Genomic DNA, 23,524 nt, shown 5'->3' with positions numbered 1-23,524 from the left:
TGGAACCAGGGACAGTAGGCAGTTGATTAGGGACCTGGTTCCGATGGCCGGATGTCCAAAATACCCGACCGACGGGTACCGGGATCCGGCACAACTTGCCTGTTCTGGGAGTAACTAGAGCCTCATCCCTATTTTGACGCCGCGTCTTATTTTTAGCTATTCCATGGAAGAGAGCAGTAGTCAACATACGGTGCGAGTTAGCTATATCGAAGTCTCGAAATACTGACAGCAAGGACGAAATCGTGTTCCAATGCATACATGCTCTCGCGGGTGGTTGCCGGGTGTAGCTATAACTAGCACAGTTTGAGATTTGCTCTGTCGGTTAATTTCGCGTATGTCCTCGATAACAGGTACACGAACGATAGGCCAGGGGCATCAGGCGGATTTGGAGATCCATCCATCCATGCAACTGATATGAATCCCAAACGTGCCGATGCTGCCTGGGAACACTCCTCATCTGGCGCCGGTGCGAAACGGTCACGGTCCGAAAATGATGCTCTCCCAGCTTTCACCACCGCGCACCAGGTCTTGAACGCACAGTCCAGAGCGCAGAGAACCAGCACTGTGCAGGATTCCCACGATACCAGGCGCTTACGGCCCAGCAGAATAGACCTGCTATCCAACTCTAGCAATAGTGAGCCCTCTCGCTTGCAGAATCTGTCGGAGTACTCGCAAAGGACCTCTGTATCCAGTACTCCTGGACCAGCTCAGAATCCTATCCTCTCTCTCAGCCACCCAAAATACGGTTTACCGACTGCCCTGGTCAAGAATTTTGCATCTCTGGGTGTCAACGCTATTTATCCATGGCAAGCATCATGCCTCTTAGGCAGGGGACATCTGTCAGGAGAAAAGAATCTGGTGTACAGTGCTCCAACGGGGGGTGGTAAGTCATTAGTTGCAGATGTATTAATGCTGAAACGCATCCTTACCTGCCCGGACAAAAAAGCTATCCTGGTTCTCCCTTATGTTGCTCTTGTCCAGGAAAAGCTGAAATGGCTCAGACGCGTAGTTGAAGGGATACCCCGATGCACGCATGATGATGATTATGAAGATGACGCTGATAACTCTGCCGATGGGGCCAGAAGATCTTCTCGGCTCAAATCTGAAGAGAACTTCATCCGAGTTACAGGTTTCTTCGGTGGAAGCAAGGCCAGGACAACCTGGTCAGATACAGATGTCGCGGTGTGCACCATCGAGAAGGTTGCTCCCCACCAGCTCGACTTCACTCTGTCTGAAAATACTGCTAACACTACGTAGGCTAACTCGCTTGTCAATAGTGCAATTGAAGATTGTACAATTGATAAGCTAGGTGTGATTGTCCTCGATGAACTGCATATGCTCGATGATGAACACCGCGGTTACCTGATAGAAATCATGGTAACAAAGCTTCTCCTGCTTCAGCAAGATATCCAGATAATCGGCATGAGTGCAACTTTATCGGTATGGTTTATATTTTCGTTCATGACTTCTGGGAGCTAGGACCAATAGCTTATATTTTGAGAAATATTCTAGAATACAGAGGTCCTTGCAAAGTGGTTGAATGCGAATTATTATATATCTCGATATCGGCCGATACCCGTCGAAGAATTCTTAGTGTTTGAAGATTACATTTATCCAGTGCCTACCACAAAGGGCCTTCTTCGGAAGATGATCAAGCCTGATACATCAAATCCAAATAATGTGCCGGCTTCAGCGTGCCGAGTCATACGTAAGTCGGAATTTCGGGAGTTAGCGTTCCCAATTCCAAATGCTATGGTTGCCCTTGCCTGCGAAACAGCAGCTGCAGGTTATGGCGCTCTTGTATTTTGTGGGAGCAGGCAGGCTTGCCAGACAAATGCGGTGCTCATAGGAGATGCAATGCCAGACACTCTGGATGCAGATACTATTGAGAAGCGCCTGGACCTAGTAGCAAGCTTACAAAGCCTCCCTTGTGGACTTGATACCTACTTTGCCAAAACTATACCGAGAGGTGTTGCTTTTCATCGTCAGTATTCCCCTTACTAAATACGTCTTTAGATTTATCAGACAGATGTTAACTTGTACTCGTAGATGCTGGTTTAACCACCGAAGAACGTGTACTGATTGCGGAAGGGTTTGATGCCGGAATCCTCAAAGTACTCGTAGCCACTTGTAGCTTAGCAGCGGGGATAAACCTCCCCGCTAGAAGGGTTATCCTCTGCGGTGCAAGAATGGGACGTGAACTGGTTGGGCCTGCAATGTTGTAAGTACTTGCTGAATTTCCACCAGTTGCTTGCGATCTCAGCGCTAACCCCGAAAGACGACAAATGCGTGGCCGAGCGGGCCGAAAAGGCAAGGATGAAGTTGGTGAAACCTACCTATGCTGCACAAGTAAGGATTGGGAAGATGTGGTTGGATTGTTGGAAGCTGAGTTGCCCGCTATTGCGAGTGGGTTGGCCCCGGGCAGGGCAGGGATCAAGAGGTAACCCCTGATATTATTCAAGTCAAAAGGCGGTAATTGACAAAAGTATAGAGCGTTACTTGAGGCCATTGCTACTAAGCTGGTATCCGGTCGCGATGCTATCAACGATTACATCAGGAGCAGTCTGTTATTTCACAATGACGAAGCCCAGGATACCCTTTTCGACATGGTGCAATCAACTCTCCAGGAACTTCTGGATTCAAAACTCGTGAAGTCATCAAATGATGAGACTTTTGAGCCAACACAGCTTGGCCTAGCAATTGTCGCGTCCGCATTTAGCCCTGATGATGGGCTTTTCATATATGGAGAATTAAAGCGTGCACTGCAGGCTTTCGTGATGGATGGGGAAATGCATATCTTTTATATGTTTTCTCCGCTACAGGCGTCTTCGGAAATTGACTGGATGGCGTTCCGCGACGAGGTTCATGGACTAGATGATAGTGGACTACGTACAATACGGCTCGTTGGCGTTGACCCTGGATTGGTGAACTCAATTGCAATGGGACATGCTTCTATCAAGGATCCAGCTTTGCTCAGAGTCTACAACCGTGTCTATACAGCATTTCAACTGCGTGACTTAAGCAATGAAATCCCGGTTTCATCAATTGCGAAGAAATATAACATAGCCCGAGGAGCTGTACAGACGCTTGCTCAAAACTGCCACGGGTTCGCGGCTGGGATGGCCAAATTCTGTCAACGGATGGGCTGGGATATGCTGGCGGTTGTGTTGGAGCATATGCGTGATCGCCTTCAGGCTGGGGCCCGAGCAGATCTATTGGAGATGGCACAGGTGACCTATGTCAAAAGCCGAACGGCAAGGTTGCTTTGGGAGAATGGGTTCAAAACCCTGAGGTCTCTTGCTGAAGCTGCACCTAGTGAGCTGGTGCCTGTGTTAATGATGGTAAGTTGACCTTAACATTCCGTATTATCCTCGTGCCTAACGCAAATACCAGGGTCAGCCTCGGAGTAGCTCATACTCTAATAACAATAAAGATATGAAGAGAGTTACATCAAAACTAACTGCAAAAGCGGAGGTAATTATAGCCTCAGCAAGCAGATTATGGGGTATGGTTTTTCTCATCACTTTCAACGTTATCTCTTAGACAAATTCATACTAACTTTACCTAGAGCATCAAACTGTGGTAGAACTAGATGAGTAAACGGAACGCTTATTTAAAAGGGTTAGAATTTTTTGAAGCTATTGAGACATGAGCACTGCTACAAGATAAGAGATAAATTTAGGATCGATGGCCCGTCCCGATAAATACAATAAATATATGTAATTAACAATGGCACGCTACGTAGATACCAAACCAAAATAGTCTATTTGAAACAACTATTGGACATTCCCAGCAAGTCCAAGTTTTATATTCAGTGCAGGCTGAATCTAACTATCGCTCACCTCTGACCACTGTCATCACCACCTATTCCAAACCTTCCACCCAAACCACTGAGATCTCGACGGAAGAACTTTCCGATGTTTTTGAGATTCTCATTCAGGTTTGCGGCGGCAGAAGAGGCCCCTTCACTTGCATCTGCATTCTGTCCCGTAGAACTTATGTTCTGATTTGATAGCGGTGTTCCTGATCCAGACTGGGCCACTGAGCCGGCCACGGCACGGCCACTGCTGGCCGAAATTCCGCCAGGCGTATTTCCGAGGTTGCCCAAACCTGGCGTCCCAAGTCTATCAACCCCGTCACGAGCAGCCGATATAAGAGCAGAGCCAAGCATTGATGGATCGAAGCGTGTAGGGAGCGCGTTGGCTCCAGAGGAAGAAGTTGGGGTTCCCCCGAGATTAGCCAGCCCAAGGCCCTGTGCTACAGTGGGGGCAGTAGGTGCAGGAGCCGGTGGTTGTAAATAAGAAATTAAAGGATTGCTCTCTTGTAGGTTGGGAGCATGGCGATTGGACGTCTTATGAGCCTGGAGCAGTTCGACAAGACGATTCTGTTCCTGTTTACTTCTTATCCCCTTTATGTCCAGTATTTTTCTGAAGTTGTTGTCATTTCTGTCAGCAATATGAATCAGATACGCCTGTACAAGCGCCTCTGGCGGAACAGCTCGGACCTGCAGAGTTTTAAGAAGGGTATCAATTTTCTGGAAACTTTGATGGACACGTTTAACAAAAGCCGTGGGTGCTGGCGAAAGAAGGCCTGTTAGACCTGTTTTTATGCCATAACTATCAAGAAGCATCTATCGGCGCGTTAGATACCGCTAAGTTAATACATGGAGTCAAAAGGCCATACATACCTGTTCTGCACCAGCTTCTGAAACGGGCTTGCACTGGTATATATTTGAGATATAACTTGTTGACGTATGTTCCACCAGGTTATCAGCAAAGGCTCGCTGATACTGCTGTTTGTGAAGCATCCCTAAAGTCTCATCCGATTTCGATTTCAAGTTGGACAAAAGAACTTCAACGTATGGACTTTGATCTCCGACGCCATCCTGTGCACTCCAACTTGTATTCCGCATTTCTCTCCAGGCTGGTTCCAATCCGATATCAACTTTCCGCACAAGCAGACGGACAATCGCACTAGCTATTCCCATGAACGAATCCGCCTGGCTCTGGAGATCGACTTGTTGCTTGAAGGGCTCATCTATCTTGCTCCTGATTTTGTCTTCGAGTTGATTGCAAGTTGTATAGCAATAATCTGCAGTGTTGAGTACCATGGTAAGGTCCTCACATGATGGCAGTTTGGATGAAGCCTGATTCCCTGGGCGATCACTGATATAATGAAGTAGGACTTGCTGAGCATATTGATCCAAGTATCTTGCAAATACCTTCGTTAATTCTGCAAGAGAGTTGCCCGTGGAGAGTTTGGCGCATTGTGCAAGGGATAAGCGGTAGAACGTAAAAAGCTCCGTTGAAGAGTGTACAACCAGTTGTGGAGAATATTCCTCATCCTCCGGTTTAATCGGCTGTTCCCTATACTTTCGGATGAGGGTGTCAAGCTGCTTGTCTTGAGCAGATACCCACAAACTCAGATAAGGCTCGAATGCTTCAGATATGGTCTGCGAGAAAATAGGTGTTTCACTGGAGGCAAAGGTATCCGTAGATGCACGGGAAGCATTGGTAAAACGCCTATCAAGGTATTGCTCGAAATCAAGGGATTCTTGAAGACAAGATAATATAAGATTAACATCCATAGTTTGTCCGCTGCGAACTGACCTGGACAATATCCCTTTAAAGTCATCCCTTGTACCTTCACAGAAGATGTTTGCTAAAACTTCGTTGACTTTCCACGAGGCTGGGAAAATTGTCATATGTTCTTCGTCGTAGGTTTTTAGCATCCTTTTAAACCAGGAATATCTCCTAGAGATATTATCCAGGGATCCGGCCTCCTCGTTTCCTCTAAAAACCTGACGGTATTCTCTTAGTTGTGTGTTACAATACCAAGTGATGAGCCGTGATTTGGCCATATCTCCCAACGCTTCCATGACTAGACAGCCCTCGGCTAGGATATTTCTCTTCTGCGCTGTCTCACCCTTGGCAAATATGATCTCAAAGTCCTCGCAAACCTGTTCCAACAGCTCCCGTTGTATATCTGCTACATTTCGGCTCAGGGTAGCAATTTGATCAATCGAACGGTATGATTTGAAATGCGCCATCAATTGTATCACGGCCTGGAGTAATTGCGCGCAACCCCGGTATTGCCTTGACTTGCTTAGTGCTTTCAGCTGCTCGTACGCGGTAGTAAGCATCTGAAGCCTTTTCAGCGTTGTCATAGACAGTGTCAAATTCCCTTTTGCATTGTCCAGTTGCTTGATGTCGGCTGTCATTGCCGTAATCGCCTGCTCCGTTTTCAGGGCTCGTTCACGGACTTCCTCGATCTTCTTGAACAGCTCGGCCATGTCTTCTTTTGCATTGCGGATACGCTCAACGCTTTCCAGGTTGGAAGCTGCCTGCGCTTCCACGAGTGCAGAGATATCTTCGTCAAGTTCATCTTGGTATACCTTGAGGGCTTGGGAGGTCTTGGGCACGGCGGCAAGGGTCGACGGATGGGAGAAGATAGCGTTTAGGTGTTCGATAGGGTTATAGTCAGCTGTTCCAAGTTAGAGTGCCGTTGAATGATAGATATCTGTCCTGATACTTGCCTCCATCCAGTGGGTCGGTCTCTGGTTCCCCGTTTGTTGGCATAGGTGTGGTGATGGAGAGTTAAACACGTTGAAATAAGGGTGTATTTAATCGCATTTGGTGGCTTTTAGCAAGGGAAGCGCGATAGCTTTATATGGTCTCATTCAGCGGCATTAGACAATGCATTCGAGGAACGAGGTTGGAGTAAAATATCGTGAAAATATGCCCTTTCTTCGAAGCTGTTGTTCATGAGGCTAGAAATCCCGCTGTCGTTGGTGCTTTGGATAAAATGACGATGGTTGGAGCTTTCGCCGAGCTTGGCTCTCGGAATTATTGTTTAGTGGCACGCCTAAGCCATCAGCTACATAGATTTCCTCATATACTGAGTCTGCATAGCCTTCCTGTACTCCAAGGCCAATCAAGCCTTTATCGAAGGATATATATTCGACCTGTGTGTGACATGGAACTGTTTAAAGGATGACTCTGGTTTATTGCATTCCCAATTTGGGCGGATATGTTTTTTTCTAGCTAAAGTACACTTCCATCACATGGTAAAATCCCACACCCCCTCCGCCATGCAACAGGTAGAATGAAACAAGAAAACTCCCGATAAACCAAGGACATAGCGGTAAAGATATAATGGCAACCCGCTAAAGCAGGATACGCCAATCTCATCGTTCATTTCAAAGGTAACTCCAGAGTTGAGTCTCTGGAAATGTTGCGAGAAAAGGATCTCCTGGGGAAAACGATGATGAATATAGTATATGGATGCTAATAAAAAAAGGCTGTAAAACGCTGACGGTTCTCTCTCTCTCTCTCTCTCTCTCTCTCTCTCTCTTTTCCTTTTGTTTCTCCCTTCCCAAGGCTTATAAAAACTATAACTTATGCGCCTGGCAGGAACGCAGTAGGGGGCAAGTTTCCTTGTGCCTGAATGTGATTTTGTTAGTATTGATTTGCTTCAGGGGCAAGGGGTTGCCATATGCAAAGCTATACTACTAACCTTGAGCTCTTCAAAGTTCTTTAGCGCCAAATTCATATCCCAGCTATTACCACTAAGGGCCATTTCGGAAAACTGCAACGTCATCTTCGTTTTAAAGCTTATCTCCAGTATAAGTTGTTCTTTTTTAAGCTCTTCCTCCGACTTCCCAGGCTGGGGTGTTCCGTAGCCTGGCTTTGCCTCTGGATGTTGAGTTCCTAATTGTGGAACTGCCGCAGGCTGGGCGGGTATGACCGTTACAGGAGGTGCCTGGGTTACAGGCACAGCTGCAGCTTGTTCATGCTCTGGAATCCAGGCAGTACAATCTCCAAACACTCGAAGGCAAAGCATGTCGTTGCTAACCCTGAGTCCTCCTAGACCATTTCCAGGCCCAAGGACAAACGTTCGGTCAAAACTGCGAGTTTGAGATTTGCTTCCGGTATTGGGATATATCTCCTCAAATTTTCCATGGACTGTGATCAAAAGACCACCAACACCAGTCGCACTTTGATTGTTGATATCAGGAAGGCCAGGAATAGGATGGCATTCTATCAACCATTCTTTAGGGTTGGAAAGAATTTCCGGGTGTTTTGTTTGTGGGAATGTATTCCATATTTCGCGGATGCTGTCGGTACCAATAAAGCTACGTGATACGCGGGCAGGGAGATGACTGATTTTCACGAGATTTCTGCTTTTCCGGATGTACGAATCCCATGGAGGTGTTGATTCCGTTTGTGCCGCTCGTGGGGCTACAGTGTTGACGTTGTACGAAAATATGGATTTTGCGTCATATATGCCATTGAGAAGATCGTTTCGGTTGTTGTCGAATCCAGTAAAGAAAGCTTTGACAAAATTTTCCGCAATCTGGCCCTCGTCCTGAAAGCTCGGGCCCATGACGGGGATAGGGGTCTTCTTTTGAGCCGCAATTTCTTCAGCTGTTCTAACTGCTGCATTGTTCAATGTCCGGAGTTGAGGATACCATTTTATCATGGTTTCCTTGAATGTTGGTTCTGAGCATACTGGGTTTCCAGTAAGATCTAGAAAGTCGAGGCCGCGAAATTTCCATCTCCAGCTGCTTAGACTCGAGATATCCTTGAACTGGTTATGGGACAAATCGAGGTTTCTGATATCGGGGAAGGTTTGTGCAAGAGAAGTGACAGCAGTGAGGTTTGGTAGTTGATTATGCGCCAAGCTGACACTCACGACTGCAGCCTTCCTTTTGGCAGCAGAATCGAAAGTAAGCTCGCACACTTTCATGAGGGCCGGGAAGAATTTTGATTCCGTTGACACACTGTTAAACATGCCCATCTCCACTAGGTCGGGATCCGTACCCAATTTCGATAGATCAAGTAGTTTTCCTGGCTCCGAATATCTCTTTGCGAGGAAAGCAGTCATCTTAGCCTTTGTATCAATCGCAGCTTGAGATGGCCCTTGGCTTGACTGTGATGAGATGTCTGCCATAGCTACGCCATCAAGCAGCTCCACCGTGAGGGGGGCTCCGGCAAAGGAAAATCCATTCAATCGTAAAAATCCATCCACCTGTTCGGGTCGAACTGATATAATCATGCTGTCGCCTTCAACTCGCGACTACTGAATGTTAGCAAGGCATAATTAACCTTGGAAACCGATCTTCTTTGCAGTAACTCGATAGCATTCGTAGAATGTCTGAACGGTCTCAGAGAGAAAAGCATCGTTCCAGCTGACAAGGGAACGGAGACAACGCAGAAGAGTAGTGCTGCAGAGTGTGTCGATAACCGCGAGAACGTGAACGTGAACGTGATATAGCACATACCTTAGTAATCTTGAATCGTCCAGGGGCCGTAGCGTTCTGGTCTGGCGGCGCAGATTTCTTCTCCAAAAACGCAACAAGACTGACAACGCCACCGTCGGGATTCGAAGCCGCTTTGCTATTCTTCCAACCACTCACTTTTATCTGTGTCAGATTCCGCCTCAGCGCTCCATCTGCAATTCCACGTCCGTGTCTGATATTGGCCTGGGAGGAAGAACTGCTGAATATAGCCTTTTGGAGAGCATCAATCGTCTTTTCTTTCTCTCCTGGTCTTTTCGATGATCTTCCCGGAGCGACTCCGCGAGAGCTTCTTATCCGACCCTTTCCAGCGCTTGAACCAGAGGCAGCCATATCCATGTCTCCATCTCGATCTACCCGGGGAGTGGCGCCTCGTTTTCGGATGCCACCGCGGTCTGTTCCTCCCGTTCTGCCTCGGGTGCCTCTACTGCGGTTGCTGGAGCTATTCATCCTTCCACCTGAGACCTGCAGCATGACGGAAGAATGCGTTTGCTAGAAAATACGGTGAGGTTGGCGACTTCTTGGTTCCTCAACAGACCGGAACAAGCAGCGTATGGACTGCAGCCCGCTATTTTGAACTGTGTCGCGCCAGCATGCAAGGTTCGGAAGAGCTCGCTGAACTTGGTCGTGTGTCGAAAGATACTTTTCAAAAGGGATCTCTAGCGACCGGTCTGCTGTGGTATATAAGGGCGGTATCAGAGGCGCTGGTGAAGTGGTGGACGTTATGAAGAAAGCAAAAGTGTTTGCGAGTTTCTGCCTCTGTAAAAGAAAGTCCAGTGAATGGCTGTGCTTAATCGGGCTTAGTGCGGCTCTAAAGATGTGTTGTGCTTATGTAATCAAGATGTCCTGCGGCGACGTTTCTACAAAGCCTCTTTGATATTGAGGCTAGGGGTCAATATATTTCTATACACGGGCATATGTATTCTAGCCACTCAAACATAGCTGCCCTTCTGGCCTAAACCCCGCCGCGGTTTCTCAGCATTTGTATATTTTTGATTTTTGCACTATATGGAAGTGAAATTGTACGCTAATACACTATACATATTCTCTCTCTATATGCCATTTCTATCCAGCTAATTGGAATGACAGGAATAATAACACTGATACAGAGCGCCTACCTCTGTATCAGAAATATATTGTCGCCAACTTGCGATCAAACGCTCAACGTCAATTCAGGAAAGTAGCTATGTATTATATCATATCCATTACATAAGTAAACTTTACCATTAAGCTTCGATATATGTGCAGGTGGGTACATGTGCACGTGATGTACATTAGTCAGCCAAATTCCGGGCCAATGAGAGCAAATCTTCAATGTGTCCTTTCCCGCTGAGCTTCAAGTCGATGCAAGTGACGGCGGACTTCCCTCTGTGCACGAGGAGTTGCGTGTCTATTGAGAATCCTCCACCCATATACGGCTCGCCAGTACGCCACCGGTCACTCACTTCGGCACTCTCTCCCTCTTTCTCTCTCTGTGAGATCGGTGATGCGCATTTGCAACAGCCTTTTGAGCTCACGTTGCTATTCCTCCTACCTTCACATACCAATCAACCGTGAATCGAGGTTGCATATTGACTAAGCTGGAGAGAAATACGCAGTGTGCTTTCTAATCCACGAGCCAATTGGTTGATTTCGACCCAAGGCGACACTACCACCCGATATGGCCGGCAAATCTCGATTCACACGCCTCGATGCTTTCGCGAAAACTGTTGAAGATGCGCGGATACGGACGAGATCGGGAGGAGTGGTTACTATAGCTGCATTGCTTATTGTTATATATCTGGTTTGGGGCGAATGGAAAGATTATCGACGAGTCGTCGTTCAGCCTGAGCTGATCGTTGACAAGGGCAGAGGTGGGTATCATATCTTTATGGATGTCATGGCAGGGAAGTTAACATCCAGTTATAGGCGAGAGGATGGAAATCCACCTGAACATGACCTTTCCAAACCTCCCCTGTGAACTGCTCACCCTGGATGTCATGGACGTATCAGGCGAACTCCAGACAGATGTGGATCATGGGGTTAACAAAGTCCGCCTCAGCTCTGCAGCAGAAGGCGGAAGAGTCATTGACGTGACAGCATTGGCCCTGTAAGTTACTCAAATTCAGATTCGATAAAGCTTTGCTCAATTCCGTAAACGACCGCTAACCGGTATTCAATGTAGACATAAGAAAGAGGACTCTCCCGCACATCTCGACCCAAACTACTGTGGAGATTGTTACGGTGTGCCTGCACCCTCCACCGCAAAGAAGCCAGGATGCTGCAACACTTGTGATGAAGTTCGTGATGCCTACGCGGAGAAGAACTGGGCCTTTGGCCGCGGCGAGAACGTTGCCCAATGTATCGACGAAGGCTATTCCCAGCGCATTGACGAGCAACGACATGAAGGATGCCGCATTGAAGGAATTCTTCGTGTGAACAAGGTTGCAGGGAACTTCCATATTGCTCCCGGCCGTAGCTTGACAGCAGGAAATTTCCATGCCCACGATTTAGACAACTATTATCATACCCCGGTTCCACATACTATGACCCATATCATACACAAGCTCCGGTTTGGACCCCAGCTTCCCGAAGAGCTCTATAGCCGATGGAAATGGACACACCAGGATACCATTAACCCTCTTGACAAATCCGAGCACAAGACTAATGAAGTACGATACAACTTCCTGTACTTTGTCAAGGTGGTGTCAACGTCATATCTACCACTTGGATGGGATCCCACCTTGTCAAGTGAGGCACATTCCCAGGCTCACAGGGACATTCCTCTGGGCAACCATGGAGTCTTTTTTGGTTCCCAGGGAAGTATTGAAACCCATCAATATTCAGTTACTTCGCATCAACGATCACTCGATGCAGAAGATGCTTCCGCCGATGGACACAAAGAGCGCCAACACGCTCGCGGCGGCATTCCATCTGTCATGTTCAATTATGAGATATCTCCCATGAAAGTGATCAATCGCGAAACTAGACCAAAATCTCTCTCTGCGTTCTTTACTGGTGTCTGTGCTGTTATTGGTGGTACATTGACGGTGGCAGCCGCTGTCGACCGTTTGCTTTATGAAGGAAGCTTGAGGGTTAAGAAGTTGCACAAGAGCTGATTTATATACCGTTCCTTCACGTTGTCACACTCTTGCCTATCTGCCTTTTGGTGGTTAGTCTTTTCATTTGCTTTTTTTGGTTCTTGGGGAATGATCGATTTTGGCGTTCTATATATTGATTGGTAAATACGATTAAAGGGGTTCCTTCTGAGCGAGTTTTATCAATCTTCCTGGCGTGACCTTTCTACGTAATCTTTCGGTCTTTCTACCCTATATTTACTTACCCCCTTGTGGATCGATGGCCCTTCAGGCACCCCTTTTTGCATATGATCTACGCAGGGGTGGCGTCATTTGAGTCGAATCTTTAGAGCAAAAAAGCTTTTGATACGCCTATTCGACAGGTGGTTCAGTCGGGAGAGGAGAAAAGGCTGATACAATTGAAATCAGTGTCCCAAACACTATATCTAGTTATGACCCTTGCTTTCCGTAGACCTTCCCTGATGCCTTTTTTGTTTCGCATTTTGAAAAATCTAACAGTAAGCAATCTATCACTGATTCCAGTTCCCATCTCAAAATGAATGCAATGCAATGCGTATCGTGGCGTATGTACTACTTATCATAGTGATGCATGCATGAGCTGCGAGGAAGCATAAGATTTGGGGAGGTAAAAACGCACAAATACAATAAATAGACCAAACTCCTAATGCATAACTAGAAAGGAAACATAATGACCAGATAGGTAGACAGAGGTGAGCGTTAATATGAGGGATTCAGGATAACCGGGATCTAAATGGTAAACAAAGTGGACAAAGAAACGTTAGGTACCAGGTCAAGGCTATGGATGATGTGTACTTGAGAGTTAAAAATGACGGCAAGAAGGAAGTTCCAAAATGAGGATCTGGTTGGAAAAGGACAAGTAACGAAGGATGAGAAGACAAATGGATATGATTGGAAAATGGAGATGCGGTCATGGTCATTATCGACAAGAGGAAACAAAAAAAATGAAGGGCAATAACTGTGGGAAATGGCAGGAGGGGTAGGCTTCTAAGTTACTGAGACAGTGTAATGGACGGAAATGAGATAGGGTTGAAATAGAAAAGAAAAGGGAGGGAAGAAAACAGTAGTTCATGAGTTCGGGCTATGCATGGTACTGAGGCTGCCATTGCTGCCCCTGAGGTGGCGCATAATAGCCTGCCTGTGGTGGCTGTTGTGGTTGCTGTTGAGGGAGATATGGGAATTGCATGGATGCAGCATATCCAGGAGGTGTACCCAAGGGCTGCTGGAATTGCTGCTGCAGTTGGAACTGAGCCTGGGCCTGTGCCTGAGCTTGGGCCTGTGCCTGAGCTTGAGCCTGAGCTTGAGCCTGTGCTTGTACTTGTGCTTGGTACTGTCGCTGGGCAATGGCCTGTTGTACTGCCTGTCCACTGAAACCATCCTTCATAGCTTTCCTCTCACGCTCCCGGGCATCAATAGTGCTGACAAGTCCGGATCCAAATTGTGGGCTCTGGTTGTTATTCAAGTTAAGGAATGAAGATCCAGTCACACGAGCTACATGCTCTTGCTCTCGAGCAGAGAGATGACCAGAAATATCTGGTTGAGCTAACATTCGGTTGGCACCCCGCGAAGAAGGACGAGCAGGAGCATCAAGGGGTCCTAGAATGACGCTGGCACCACGAGAAGATGGCCGGGCGGGAACATCAAGTATGGTATTTGCACCGCGAGACGAAGGGCGGGCTGGCATATCTAGCATGACGCTTGGGCCACGAGAGTGTGGACGCTGTGGAAGATGAGTGGCGGATGATTGGTGGCGGATATAGGCAGACCAATCTCCTGATGCCGGCCGGGGTGGAGGGGGTGTAGCTCGAGTCGGCATTACTGGAAGATGGATCTGTGATCTGGAAGCGCGGTCGTGAACGAACTGTTCTGCTGAGATACTCGTCGGGCCGGGGGTCACAGGGCCACTGTCTTGGACCATGCCTGGCTGCCAGAGAACGCTGCGGCGGCGTCCACGTTCCTGCGTGGGCGGTGGTGGAGACGGAGACTCGTTTGATTCCTGGTTGAGGTGCTCAAGTAGACGACCAGTTGAAAGTCTTCTGCCTCTTGTTGCGAGGGTACCTTCAGAAGGGTTACGCTGATGAGAAGAAGACAGAAGTAGCATAGTATCAGATGTGCTGGGTCGTCTTGCGGTAGGTTTATAGGTATGTGTGGGCCCAAAGTCGACTTCTGGAATATCAGAGCTAACTTCCACAGGAGTAACGGCAGGATGCTTATAGCGAGCGTCACCTATAACAAGATCATCCGTCTTTGGCATAGCGTCGCCAACGACCTTCATCTTTCCCATCCTGGGTTTCTGAACAGACTGGACGGACCGGACTGATGCGGAAGATTTATGCGAGCTTGCGTATGATGGAGCCACAATTGAGCTGCCATCATCTTGAATAGCAGTCTCTTGTTTGAATGTATACTTCGGCTGGGGTGGTGGGGGAGGCGAAGGCGAGCGCGGCCGCCGTATAATTCTGTCTAGAGCATCCATATCGATGTTATCTCTCAGGCTTCCCAGGGTAGACGCTGTCCTCACGCTCGCCGTCTCCGCGATAGGAATTTCTGTCGCAACAGGTTTGCGAGCAATTGGCTTATGCAATGGTGGGTTTTGAGTGCCATCCTGCTGCTTTATCGGAGACCGTCCTTCAGTTGGTGTACCAGTAAGGTTGGTATCGACCCCGACGTTTACGTTGCTTGTAGTATCGCTGGGCGTTATAGGGCTACCCTGAGAGTAATTCGAGCTAGACGCACCAATGCTGTTAAGGCGGTTAAGCGTTGGACCTCGGGGATCAGCTCGTTGCCCCGTTCCTCTATCGGTCTCCTTATTATTATTGTTATTATCTTTGGCTGCGTTCCAAGCAGCGGTAGCACCCGCGACTGCAAGGCCATGTGCGTTGCCATTTTTCTTATTCATGTCCACCAACTGATCTAGCGTACCAACTGACATACGGTTCGCGGCATGGCCAATCTCTGGGGATGGCTGGGGTTTGAACTGAGGCGTTCCCCGAGGGTCATGCGAGAAAGCAGGCGAGACTGGCACACCCTGCGGGGGTGGGTTAGGCTCCAAGCTCTGTATAATTTCCAGGCGGTCAACAGGACGATTGCTGTCCATGTAAGCGCCGCTATCGGGAGAGCTGCGGCTATCGGTTCCATCAATTTCGGAGGGTCCATCTGTTTGAGGGAGTTCTGGGGGTGGTGTGGGTGGGTGTTCTGGAATGTCTTCTCCGATATTGCTCTCGAAAAATGGCGGACTGCGGCGGCCACGGCGGGCAGATGGAAGACCGGTATTATCAGACTCTGAGCGGGTATGGGATATTCCAGGTTTTGTTGGTGAGTTCGAAGCCACGGTATCGGACGAGCTATTAGGCTCGCCATTCCTCGGCCCAACTGTCGCACTACCAAAACGCACTGTGCCGGTACGTTGAGGTAGGCTGCTGCGTTTCCCGCTACGATGGCCTGATACACTGCTAGTCCTACTACTGCCAGCATTCGACGTCATTCGACGTGATGTTGCATCCTTCAGCTGCTTTCTCCATTCTCGGGCGCTCCAGCTTTCACTCCCCTGAGTATGAATGAGTGCCGAGACATCAAGGATATCAAGGTACCCCCTGCGCTTATTACTCGGCATAGCAAACATCAAGCTGTTGGGGCTAACAGTATCAGCCAGCAAACGATTAGGGCGCCCGTAAAGACGGAAAGCATCATAGGCCGGGAATAACCAGCGAATCATTGTTTCGAATCCGGAGACGGCATTGTGCATCTCTGGGAGCACAAAGACGAAGCCCTCCGATGTGTTCTCTCCAATAGTGACCAGGCCTTCGACCTTAACAAGCGTGGACTGGTCTACGAGGGGCCGGGCCTGTGGATAGATGGCGTACGCAGAGTAAGCATCGGAAATGGTCGCGATGGGGGCTACCTTCTTGCTAGTCTTCCTCGTCTCGTAGAATTTGATGTTCCCTTTGGGAGGTGTGGGTGCTCGGTCGTAAGCGGATTTCTTCTTAAGAGAGCGATTGTACAGTTGCATCTCTTTCTCTCCCGGAGGAGAGATGACGCACCAACATCTTCTCCAGGGCGTACCAGCACCAAATCGAACTCTGGCCCAATCCTCGTATTTGAAAGTTGTCTTCTCAAGGACAAGTTTTATTCCGTTGAGATACTTGCCCTTACCAGCAATGAGGGCGCCGGTGTAAGATTCATGGAGAAGCGAGTTTTCGAACACAGTCAATCGCATTGCGGCCGTCCACTGAGTGAGAGAATGCAATGAATCAAAATGGAGAAGATACCTATTCTTCCCTGCCGTACTGATGCTGACAACATTCTGTAGGGGCTGATTGGTTTCATTGTTGGTAGGGAGTGTTTCCATCTACTAGCCCGTTAGCCGGTCATCCCCGGTTGAGTAATAGGAGGTAATATCTCATCTCACCATTTTGATAGTAGCGTCAGCTAAATTGATGAAGCTGGGAGATGCATTTGCCTGTCCCCCGGCCGTATCCAGTGCAGATGCGTTCCAAATTGAAAGCACTGTTCCGACCAACTGTCCAAAGCACTCCACCCATTGCCTATCAGTGCATGCCCGTCCTTCTATAGGGAGGAATTAGTATATCAGGTCCTTATAACTGGGGGGGAGGGAGGGAAGGTGAAAAGCATACGGGTATCCAAATCATTAAGCTTCAGGAAATATCCCTCTTGGTATAGCTTGTTTGCCTGATTATTCAAGTAGGCGAAGACAGGCTCCAGCTCCGGGACAACGAGGGGCTCTGCATCATATGGAGGTGAGGAAGGCGCTGTCTGGCTCTCGCTCTGACTCTGACTCTGACTCTGGCTCTGGCTCTGGCTCTGGCTTTGATTCCGGTCATCACTCTCACTCTGTGCGGACTTCTGAGCCCAGAGAGAGGCTATAGGCCTGCTCAACCTGCGTGTGCGTCTCATGAACGGGGAGGCAGATGTCTGTTGCTCCTGATCCGGAGCCGGTCCAGCCCCAGCTGCTGGGGGCTTGTTCGAGGGTGTTTGGGTTAAGGCTCCAGGAAGATCTGGCGAGGAGAAGGACACCGATGCTGCAGCAGTTTTACCCTTCGGGCCATCAGGGCGAGAGGAAAGAAACGACGGGACTATGAAGGGAGAGTTAGCTGGTTGCCAGAAGAATGTGATATCTGGGTGGCCTTGGCTGAGCAGAGCGAAAATAGTACAACCGACCTCTTAAGCGCCCCATGGTGTGAGCAATTGAAAGTCCGCGGTGAGGTAAGAACCTTTCTAGCAAGCAAGAGAGCCGCCCGGCGTGGCAACTGAAAACTGCCAGAAGAGGAGAGGTGGTGTCTATGGGCTTCGTTCAGCAGCCATGTGTAAATAAAAGGGAGGAGAGAAGCGGGCGGTTAGGACGGGGAGTTGTGGAAGCGCCGGGAGAGAAGAGAGCTCGAGAGATAACTAATTTCTCCCACGACTTGCGACGAAACAGACGAAGCAGACGAAGCAGCAGCAGCAGGAGGAGGAGAGAGAGGTCTCCTTCGGGCAGGATAGGAGGTGAGAGGGCCAAAAGGGTGCTGTGGAAGGGCTCGTTGGTCCGGTGCTCTGTGTCTACAGGAGAGTGTGATCCATGGCGCAGCCGGAGTTTAGTTATTTTGACAGCAAGCAGCGCAGGCCCAGGTGATGACGGTAAAAATAGTTAAACTAGCGCTTGAGCTTAAGTAAATAAGGTCGCAGCGAGCTCTTGAGCCTAGCGTCGGCTGATCCCAGCCAGCGTCGTCGGTCGGGGGCGGTTGGGTTGCTTGAGGCCGAGAGATGGAGGTTGTTGAAGTGGAAGTGGAAGAAGAAGAAGATGATGATGATGAAGATGAAGACGAGGCGAGGTTTGGAGTGGCCGAAAAGGGAAGACAGCCCAGACTGACCTCAGGCCGCCCGTCACGCCCAACCCAGCGCCGGCCGCACCGCAGACCAACCCTGTATTACAGGCAGGATAACACTTGACGCCGTGCAGCTGAGCCGGCCGGATTACGCTTCTGGCTCCGCAGGACGAGCGAGGATACGGGGCCCTTGCCTTGTCAGCTTCTTAACGCCTGTCCGGGGGCGCGCGCGAGAGAGGCAGCGAGAGGGTCTCTTCCTCCGCTGGTTCCGCCGCCGCCTCCACCGCCAGCCACTCCTTCACAGCAGTAACTATGTAAGTAAGTGCTAGCAGCAGCGCAGGGCGAGCAAGGTAGCCTCGCTCTGCTCTGCCTCTTCCCTTGGTCCCGCAGGCGCTAACTCTGATAACTAGCCTAAGTACATATGTTATGTATGTATGTATGTACTCCGTATGCTGGCTTCAACTCACTACTAACTACGGAGTACAAAACTCAATCACCTGGGAGGAAAAAGGAACGAAACACACGCAGGTCAAGGTCAAGGTCAAGCGAGAATGATATCTTAGTATCTTAGCTAGGACGGCGAGCAGAAACCATGTCTCAGACCGCGCTCACCAGCACCCTGACCCGGAACAGCGTCGTACAGCTCGCAGTCAGACAAGGAAAAGAAAAGAAGAATAAGAAAATGGCCCAAGGACGGATAGGGAGCACCGCCCGCTCTGGCATCGCAACCAGCTCTGGCACCGGCGCTGGCGCTGCACCGAACGAGTTCATGGCATGATTGACTAGCTGGCCCTCCCCCCTCCCCCCTGCACTGCGTTCTCTGGCTGGGTCAAGGGGGGCGGACGGCTCTCACCTCTGATTGACTGCTCCGTACGGAGGACAAGGGAGAATGAAAGATGGCAACCCTGAGAGCGAGTTTTCTTGCTCAATACTCCGTACTTCACGACGAGAAAGCCACCTATCCACTTTATATCTAAGTCTAAAGCGCCCAGTTGGTTAGCGTGCTGGTTAAGAGTGCGCTGGCTGGTCCACCTTTTCCCCAGCGCCTCCAGCCCTTCTCCGGGTTGAAACACCTGATCCTTCCATATTCCATGAGTATTCCACATCGGTGGTGTTGTGCCATAAATATCACACACACGCACACGCACACGCACATCCATGGCATGTGGGAAGGCGTGCGATCGAGAGCCTGGTGACGCGTTCTCAACTCTGCTCTCTCTCTCTCTCTCTCTCTCTCTCTTCTTTTTCTTCTGTGCGCTTTTGGCCCAACTCCCGCCTAGACCGCCGGTTTAACCAGCAATTGGACTGGATCTGACAGACCCGGCCTTAGTGAACTCCAGATGGAGCTTAGCAGCCAATTGCCATCAGGGTATCCATGCCCATGCTCGAGCAGGGTCCGACCCCGTCCGGCCAAAGAGCTCAACGTTGTGCTCGATGGGGATGACATTGGCTAACCAGTGTTATACAGGCGGATGCATGTGCGACAGCCGTCGATGCAAATCGCGTGGAATTTGTCTTCGTACCAGTTGAAATGTCGTCCCGGAGGGCTAGAATGCGATACGTTCGATCGACTCTCTCTCTCTCTCTCTCTCTCCCCCCCCCCCTCTCCCCCTGGTCGAATGGCCTTCCCCACGGCCCAAAGGCCAACTGGATGGGGAAAAACGGAGGGGTCGAAACAAAGACGAAACGTCGGTGAAGAGTTTGTGCAGATAACTATCATGATATGACAAAGACGGGCGGAGTACGGAGTACGCAAGAAAGATACAAGAGCTCTGACGATGGTCTTTTAGCATTTCATTGTCGGTGCTGATTACGTAGGTAATCTCTCCTTGTGGCTTCTCGATGTCGATCCCTGTGGCATCGGTACCAACACGATGGAAGAAGCAAAGACGAGATCTTCAACCTTACAATCAATATTAATAAGGAATCGAGTAACGAACGGAAGCAAGGAAGCAAGGAAGAGAGCAAACAATTGATCGGCTGTTTGCATCGTGGCAACTGCAAGAATGATGACAGACCGATGCGCTACTGTCTCTTTCCATTGAGCCCATTGAATCATAATCATTATTCGCTTTATTCATTTCTCATTAGTATATCGCCATTATATATAAGGACAAAACCTTCTATCGATCAGCCTTCCGAGCTAGGCCGGGCTCCTCCTTGACAACAAAGCATAGCATGCGACTATACCGTACGGAGTATTATTACATGGGTTGGACGGGACAGATCCCCAGCCCCAGAGATATATACACCCCGGTATTTGGGGGGGGGGGGGGGGAACTCGCGTAGCCGATATACTTCTTCTCTCACGACTCCAGGCAAGTGTACGTCAGAAGCGGGTCAACAAGGTCGCCCAACCCGCCTGAACGATCGTCCTCGCCCCGTTCCTGGACATCGTCGTGGCTTGCCATGATCTCATCGACACTAGCATCGGGTCGCAAATATGTATATCTGCCCTCCAGATCGTCGATAAGGCCGCTGCTGCCACCACCACCAGTAGTAGTAGCGCCAATCTCGTCGACGCCCATCCCAATCGTGTCCATCTCATACTGGAATGAAGGTCTGTCAAAGCTCTCGTTCCCGCCCTGCATGGCTCGCTGCATAAAGAGAAGCTGGATTTCATTCTCATCCATTCCGTGTTTTGCGTCCATGTGCAGCCAGAGATCATAGTCCCGGTAGAATCTATGCTCGCACTCAGCTAGTAGACACGGTATATGCCGATTACCTGACTCCTCAGTGTACCCTTGGCCTGTAAGCAGAGCGACGTTAGATGGGCCAGTACGCTTTGACCCAGATTCCAATGTGTTGGTAGCCGTAAGAGTACCAGCTCTGGCCTTCCTCTCGGCCCTCGCATTCCGAAATCCCATATGTGCTGTCCTCACATGTTCTTCCAGAGCAAGCTTACTTCCATACCTCTTCCCGCAAGCATCCATCCCATTCCACCCGCCCACTTTCTTAGACGTAGAGAGGTCGGTCTCGCCGCAGGCAAAGCGCTTCTCGCCCTCGTGCACCGTCTTGACATGGACGTTGAGATTGCCTTTTTTCGTAAAACTGCGTTCACACCCTGGGTGCTGACAGGGATAGGTCCGACGATCCTCCACAGACACTGTCCCATGAGAAATCTCCATGTGCCGACGTAGAGCCTTTGCCGACGAGCATATATGGGCGCAGCTAGGACAGGTCGGAGGATGTACGGAACGCATGTGTGATTGTAGCAGGGCATAGGTTGCGAAGTTACATGCCTTTCCCTCTCCCGTTCCTTCTTCATTCTCTGCATTGCCAATGCACTCCGTGCAAGTAAACCGTGCCTCTCCATGTACCCTCCTTTCGTGGGCCTTCAGGTGGCCTGCCGTATCAAATGCAGCAGTACAAGTCTCGCCTGAATCAAGTGTAGCTTGGCAGGGAAACGGCCTCTTCTTCAGGTGAACGGTCATGACATGCTTCAACAAAGTGGAATGTTTCCTGAATGACTCTCCGCACTGTTTCCCACTCCCTTCTGCTATTTCAGTGCATGTGTATTTATCCCGCCCTTCATGGGCTGCAAGGTGCCTCCTAAGCCTTGACCCTGTAGCGAACGCCTTTCCGCACCCTTCACGCTCACATACATAGTCTCTTATAAGGGTATGCGCACTCTTGATATGATGATTGAGATGAGAGGCTCGAAGAAAGCTCTTTTCGCATCCTTCGTAGGTACAGGCGAAGATCCGGTCGTTGGTATGCGAACGTATATGCTCAGTAAGCCGCGCCGGGCGATTGAAAGCCTTGTCGCAGCCGGAGTAAGGACAGAGGTGAGTCTTCAGCTCAGATGGGTATTTTGAGGAAGCAGGTGAAAAGGGCGTCAATGGCGTCGCATGCAGTTCATCATCCGAGCACACCATCTCGTCAACGACAGAAGAGGAATCATCACAATTGGCGTCGGAATCGTGTATTTCATCTTGGCCTGATAGCGTTAACGGTTGAATTCCACAGCCATAATGCGGTGGTGGTAGCATACCTGCCGGTTCAGATAGATGTATCCTCTTCAGCTGCCTCCGAGCTTCCTCGGCTGTCTTTCGTTTGGTTGCGGTCATTATGGATTGTCTCAAAACGCAAGCATTTCTACCGTGAAGATAGCTAGAAACACAACATGGCAGAGACCATACGCCCAGCTAAGTCTACCAGAACCAGAAATAAGCCTCCTTTCCTCAAGAAGGCCCCCAAGCCGGACGTTGTAGCGTTGATGGTTTTGGCTTCTTCGCTTTGTGTGTTTTTCTCGGTCTTATCAAAAATTGATTTAAGGTGTTGAAATCTTGGCATGCCAAGCATTTTTGTTTTATTTTTTCCATCTTCTTCCTCTCGACGTCGCAGAAAGGGAGAAACACCATCAACACCGCGCGCAAGGAAAGGATCGCACAGTCCAAGCTATATAAATAGCTCGTTTGTACTTCTCGCATCCATATTTTCCTGCTGATACCTTCAAGATGTCTGACTTTGGCGGAGATGACCATGACGACCGCGAGGAGACTGGGTAAGCCAACCCCATCAACCCTATCGCAAATTTCATGCGCGGACCCGGGCTAATACCTCCTTAGCCTCGACTATGAGCCAGCTGAAGACTTCTATGACGATACTGCGGTTGATGACTATGCGGTGGATGACCAGCAAGAAGAAGGTTATGCGGTGCTGAACGGTGATGGACAGCCTGTCACTACCAACGGAGAGAACGGCGACCCAAATGCCTCCTCCGGCCAGGGACAAGGGAAAACAATACTGCAGCAACGTGAGAAGAAAGTTGCCAATGATCAGCGGACAACAACACCATACATGACCAAGTATGAACGGGCCAGAGTACTAGGCACTCGTGCGCTACAGATTAGGTGAGCTACTGAAGCTCGAGGGAAAAGCGCCTCTTGGTAAACTACTTACTAATGCACGGTGAACAGCATGAATGCCCCTATCCTTGTCGATTTGGAGGGCGAGACCGATCCCCTCCAAATTGCTCTTAAAGAGCTCAATCAGAAGAAAATCCCACTAATTATCAGGAGGTATCTTCCAGACGGATGGTTAGTACTTCCATAGAATATCATCCAAATGATGTCGATCTAACATCATTTCTAGGTACGAGGACTGGACATGTGAAGAACTTCTCTGAAGTTGCCGTGGCTATCTCCTGTGTGTACTCATGCTAGTCTAATACCTCAAGCAATGTGTCTTGAGACTGGCAGTTTTTGCTCTTTTGCATAGCGTATGGGGTTCGGTTTTGTCTCGGATTTTCCTTCCTGTTTCTCCTTAACTTGTCAGAATAAACTAGGAAAATGATAGACAGCAAG

General features: G+C 49.3%; 9 protein-coding genes across 9 annotated transcripts; 5 read left to right on the top strand and 4 right to left on the bottom strand.

Moving 5' to 3' along the window:
• Window positions 1–414: 414 nt before the first annotated feature.
• ARB_04617 (uncharacterized protein) lies at window positions 415–2,004 on the top strand (the record flags this gene model as incomplete). The annotated part of the gene is made up of 3 exons (XM_003017688.1): window positions 415–1,253; window positions 1,278–1,440; window positions 1,513–2,004. The coding sequence occupies 3 exons, from the start codon at window positions 415–417 to the stop codon at window positions 2,002–2,004; spliced, it is 1,494 nt and encodes a 497-aa protein (XP_003017734.1).
• Window positions 2,005–2,285: 281 nt separating this feature from the next.
• On the top strand, window positions 2,286–3,350 carry ARB_04616 (uncharacterized protein; the record flags this gene model as incomplete). Its single annotated transcript, XM_003017687.1, has 2 exons — window positions 2,286–2,440; window positions 2,492–3,350. The coding sequence occupies 2 exons, from the start codon at window positions 2,286–2,288 to the stop codon at window positions 3,348–3,350; spliced, it is 1,014 nt and encodes a 337-aa protein (XP_003017733.1).
• Window positions 3,351–3,838: 488 nt separating this feature from the next.
• Window positions 3,839–6,578, bottom strand: ARB_04615 (uncharacterized protein; the record flags this gene model as incomplete). Its single annotated transcript, XM_003017686.1, has 3 exons — window positions 3,839–4,534; window positions 4,688–6,483; window positions 6,536–6,578. The coding sequence occupies 3 exons, from the start codon at window positions 6,576–6,578 to the stop codon at window positions 3,839–3,841; spliced, it is 2,535 nt and encodes an 844-aa protein (XP_003017732.1).
• Window positions 6,579–6,769: 191 nt separating this feature from the next.
• ARB_04614 (uncharacterized protein) lies at window positions 6,770–9,772 on the bottom strand (the record flags this gene model as incomplete). Its single annotated transcript, XM_003017685.1, has 5 exons — window positions 6,770–6,981; window positions 7,131–7,380; window positions 7,516–9,044; window positions 9,108–9,156; window positions 9,284–9,772. 5 exons carry the CDS (start codon window positions 9,770–9,772, stop codon window positions 6,770–6,772), a joined length of 2,529 nt encoding a protein of 842 aa, XP_003017731.1.
• Window positions 9,773–10,958: 1,186 nt separating this feature from the next.
• ARB_04613 (uncharacterized protein) lies at window positions 10,959–12,396 on the top strand (the record flags this gene model as incomplete). Its single annotated transcript, XM_003017684.1, has 3 exons — window positions 10,959–11,151; window positions 11,207–11,387; window positions 11,463–12,396. 3 exons carry the CDS (start codon window positions 10,959–10,961, stop codon window positions 12,394–12,396), a joined length of 1,308 nt encoding a protein of 435 aa, XP_003017730.1.
• A 1,078-nt stretch (window positions 12,397–13,474) lies between these two features.
• Window positions 13,475–17,307, bottom strand: ARB_04612 (PH domain protein; the record flags this gene model as incomplete). Its single annotated transcript, XM_003017683.1, has 3 exons — window positions 13,475–16,741; window positions 16,802–16,959; window positions 17,028–17,307. The coding sequence occupies 3 exons, from the start codon at window positions 17,305–17,307 to the stop codon at window positions 13,475–13,477; spliced, it is 3,705 nt and encodes a 1,234-aa protein (XP_003017729.1).
• Window positions 17,308–18,153: 846 nt separating this feature from the next.
• Window positions 18,154–18,339, top strand: ARB_04611 (uncharacterized protein; the record flags this gene model as incomplete). Its single annotated transcript, XM_003017682.1, has 1 exon — window positions 18,154–18,339. One exon carries the CDS (start codon window positions 18,154–18,156, stop codon window positions 18,337–18,339), a length of 186 nt encoding a protein of 61 aa, XP_003017728.1.
• A 2,182-nt stretch (window positions 18,340–20,521) lies between these two features.
• On the bottom strand, window positions 20,522–22,285 carry ARB_04610 (C2H2 transcription factor (TFIIIA), putative; the record flags this gene model as incomplete). The annotated part of the gene is made up of 2 exons (XM_003017681.1): window positions 20,522–21,279; window positions 21,454–22,285. 2 exons carry the CDS (start codon window positions 22,283–22,285, stop codon window positions 20,522–20,524), a joined length of 1,590 nt encoding a protein of 529 aa, XP_003017727.1.
• A 56-nt stretch (window positions 22,286–22,341) lies between these two features.
• ARB_04609 (uncharacterized protein) lies at window positions 22,342–23,273 on the top strand (the record flags this gene model as incomplete). Its single annotated transcript, XM_003017680.1, has 4 exons — window positions 22,342–22,456; window positions 22,629–22,722; window positions 22,787–23,026; window positions 23,138–23,273. The coding sequence occupies 4 exons, from the start codon at window positions 22,342–22,344 to the stop codon at window positions 23,271–23,273; spliced, it is 585 nt and encodes a 194-aa protein (XP_003017726.1).
• Window positions 23,274–23,524: the final 251 nt, after the last annotated feature.

The sequence above is a fragment of the Trichophyton benhamiae genome (assembly GCF_000151125.1).
Source record: "Trichophyton benhamiae CBS 112371 chromosome Unknown contig01293.0, whole genome shotgun sequence".
Lineage (NCBI taxonomy): Eukaryota > Fungi > Ascomycota > Eurotiomycetes > Onygenales > Arthrodermataceae > Trichophyton > Trichophyton benhamiae.
Note: the sequence above shows the minus strand (reverse complement) of the source record. Positions and strands in the feature narration are given on the sequence as shown.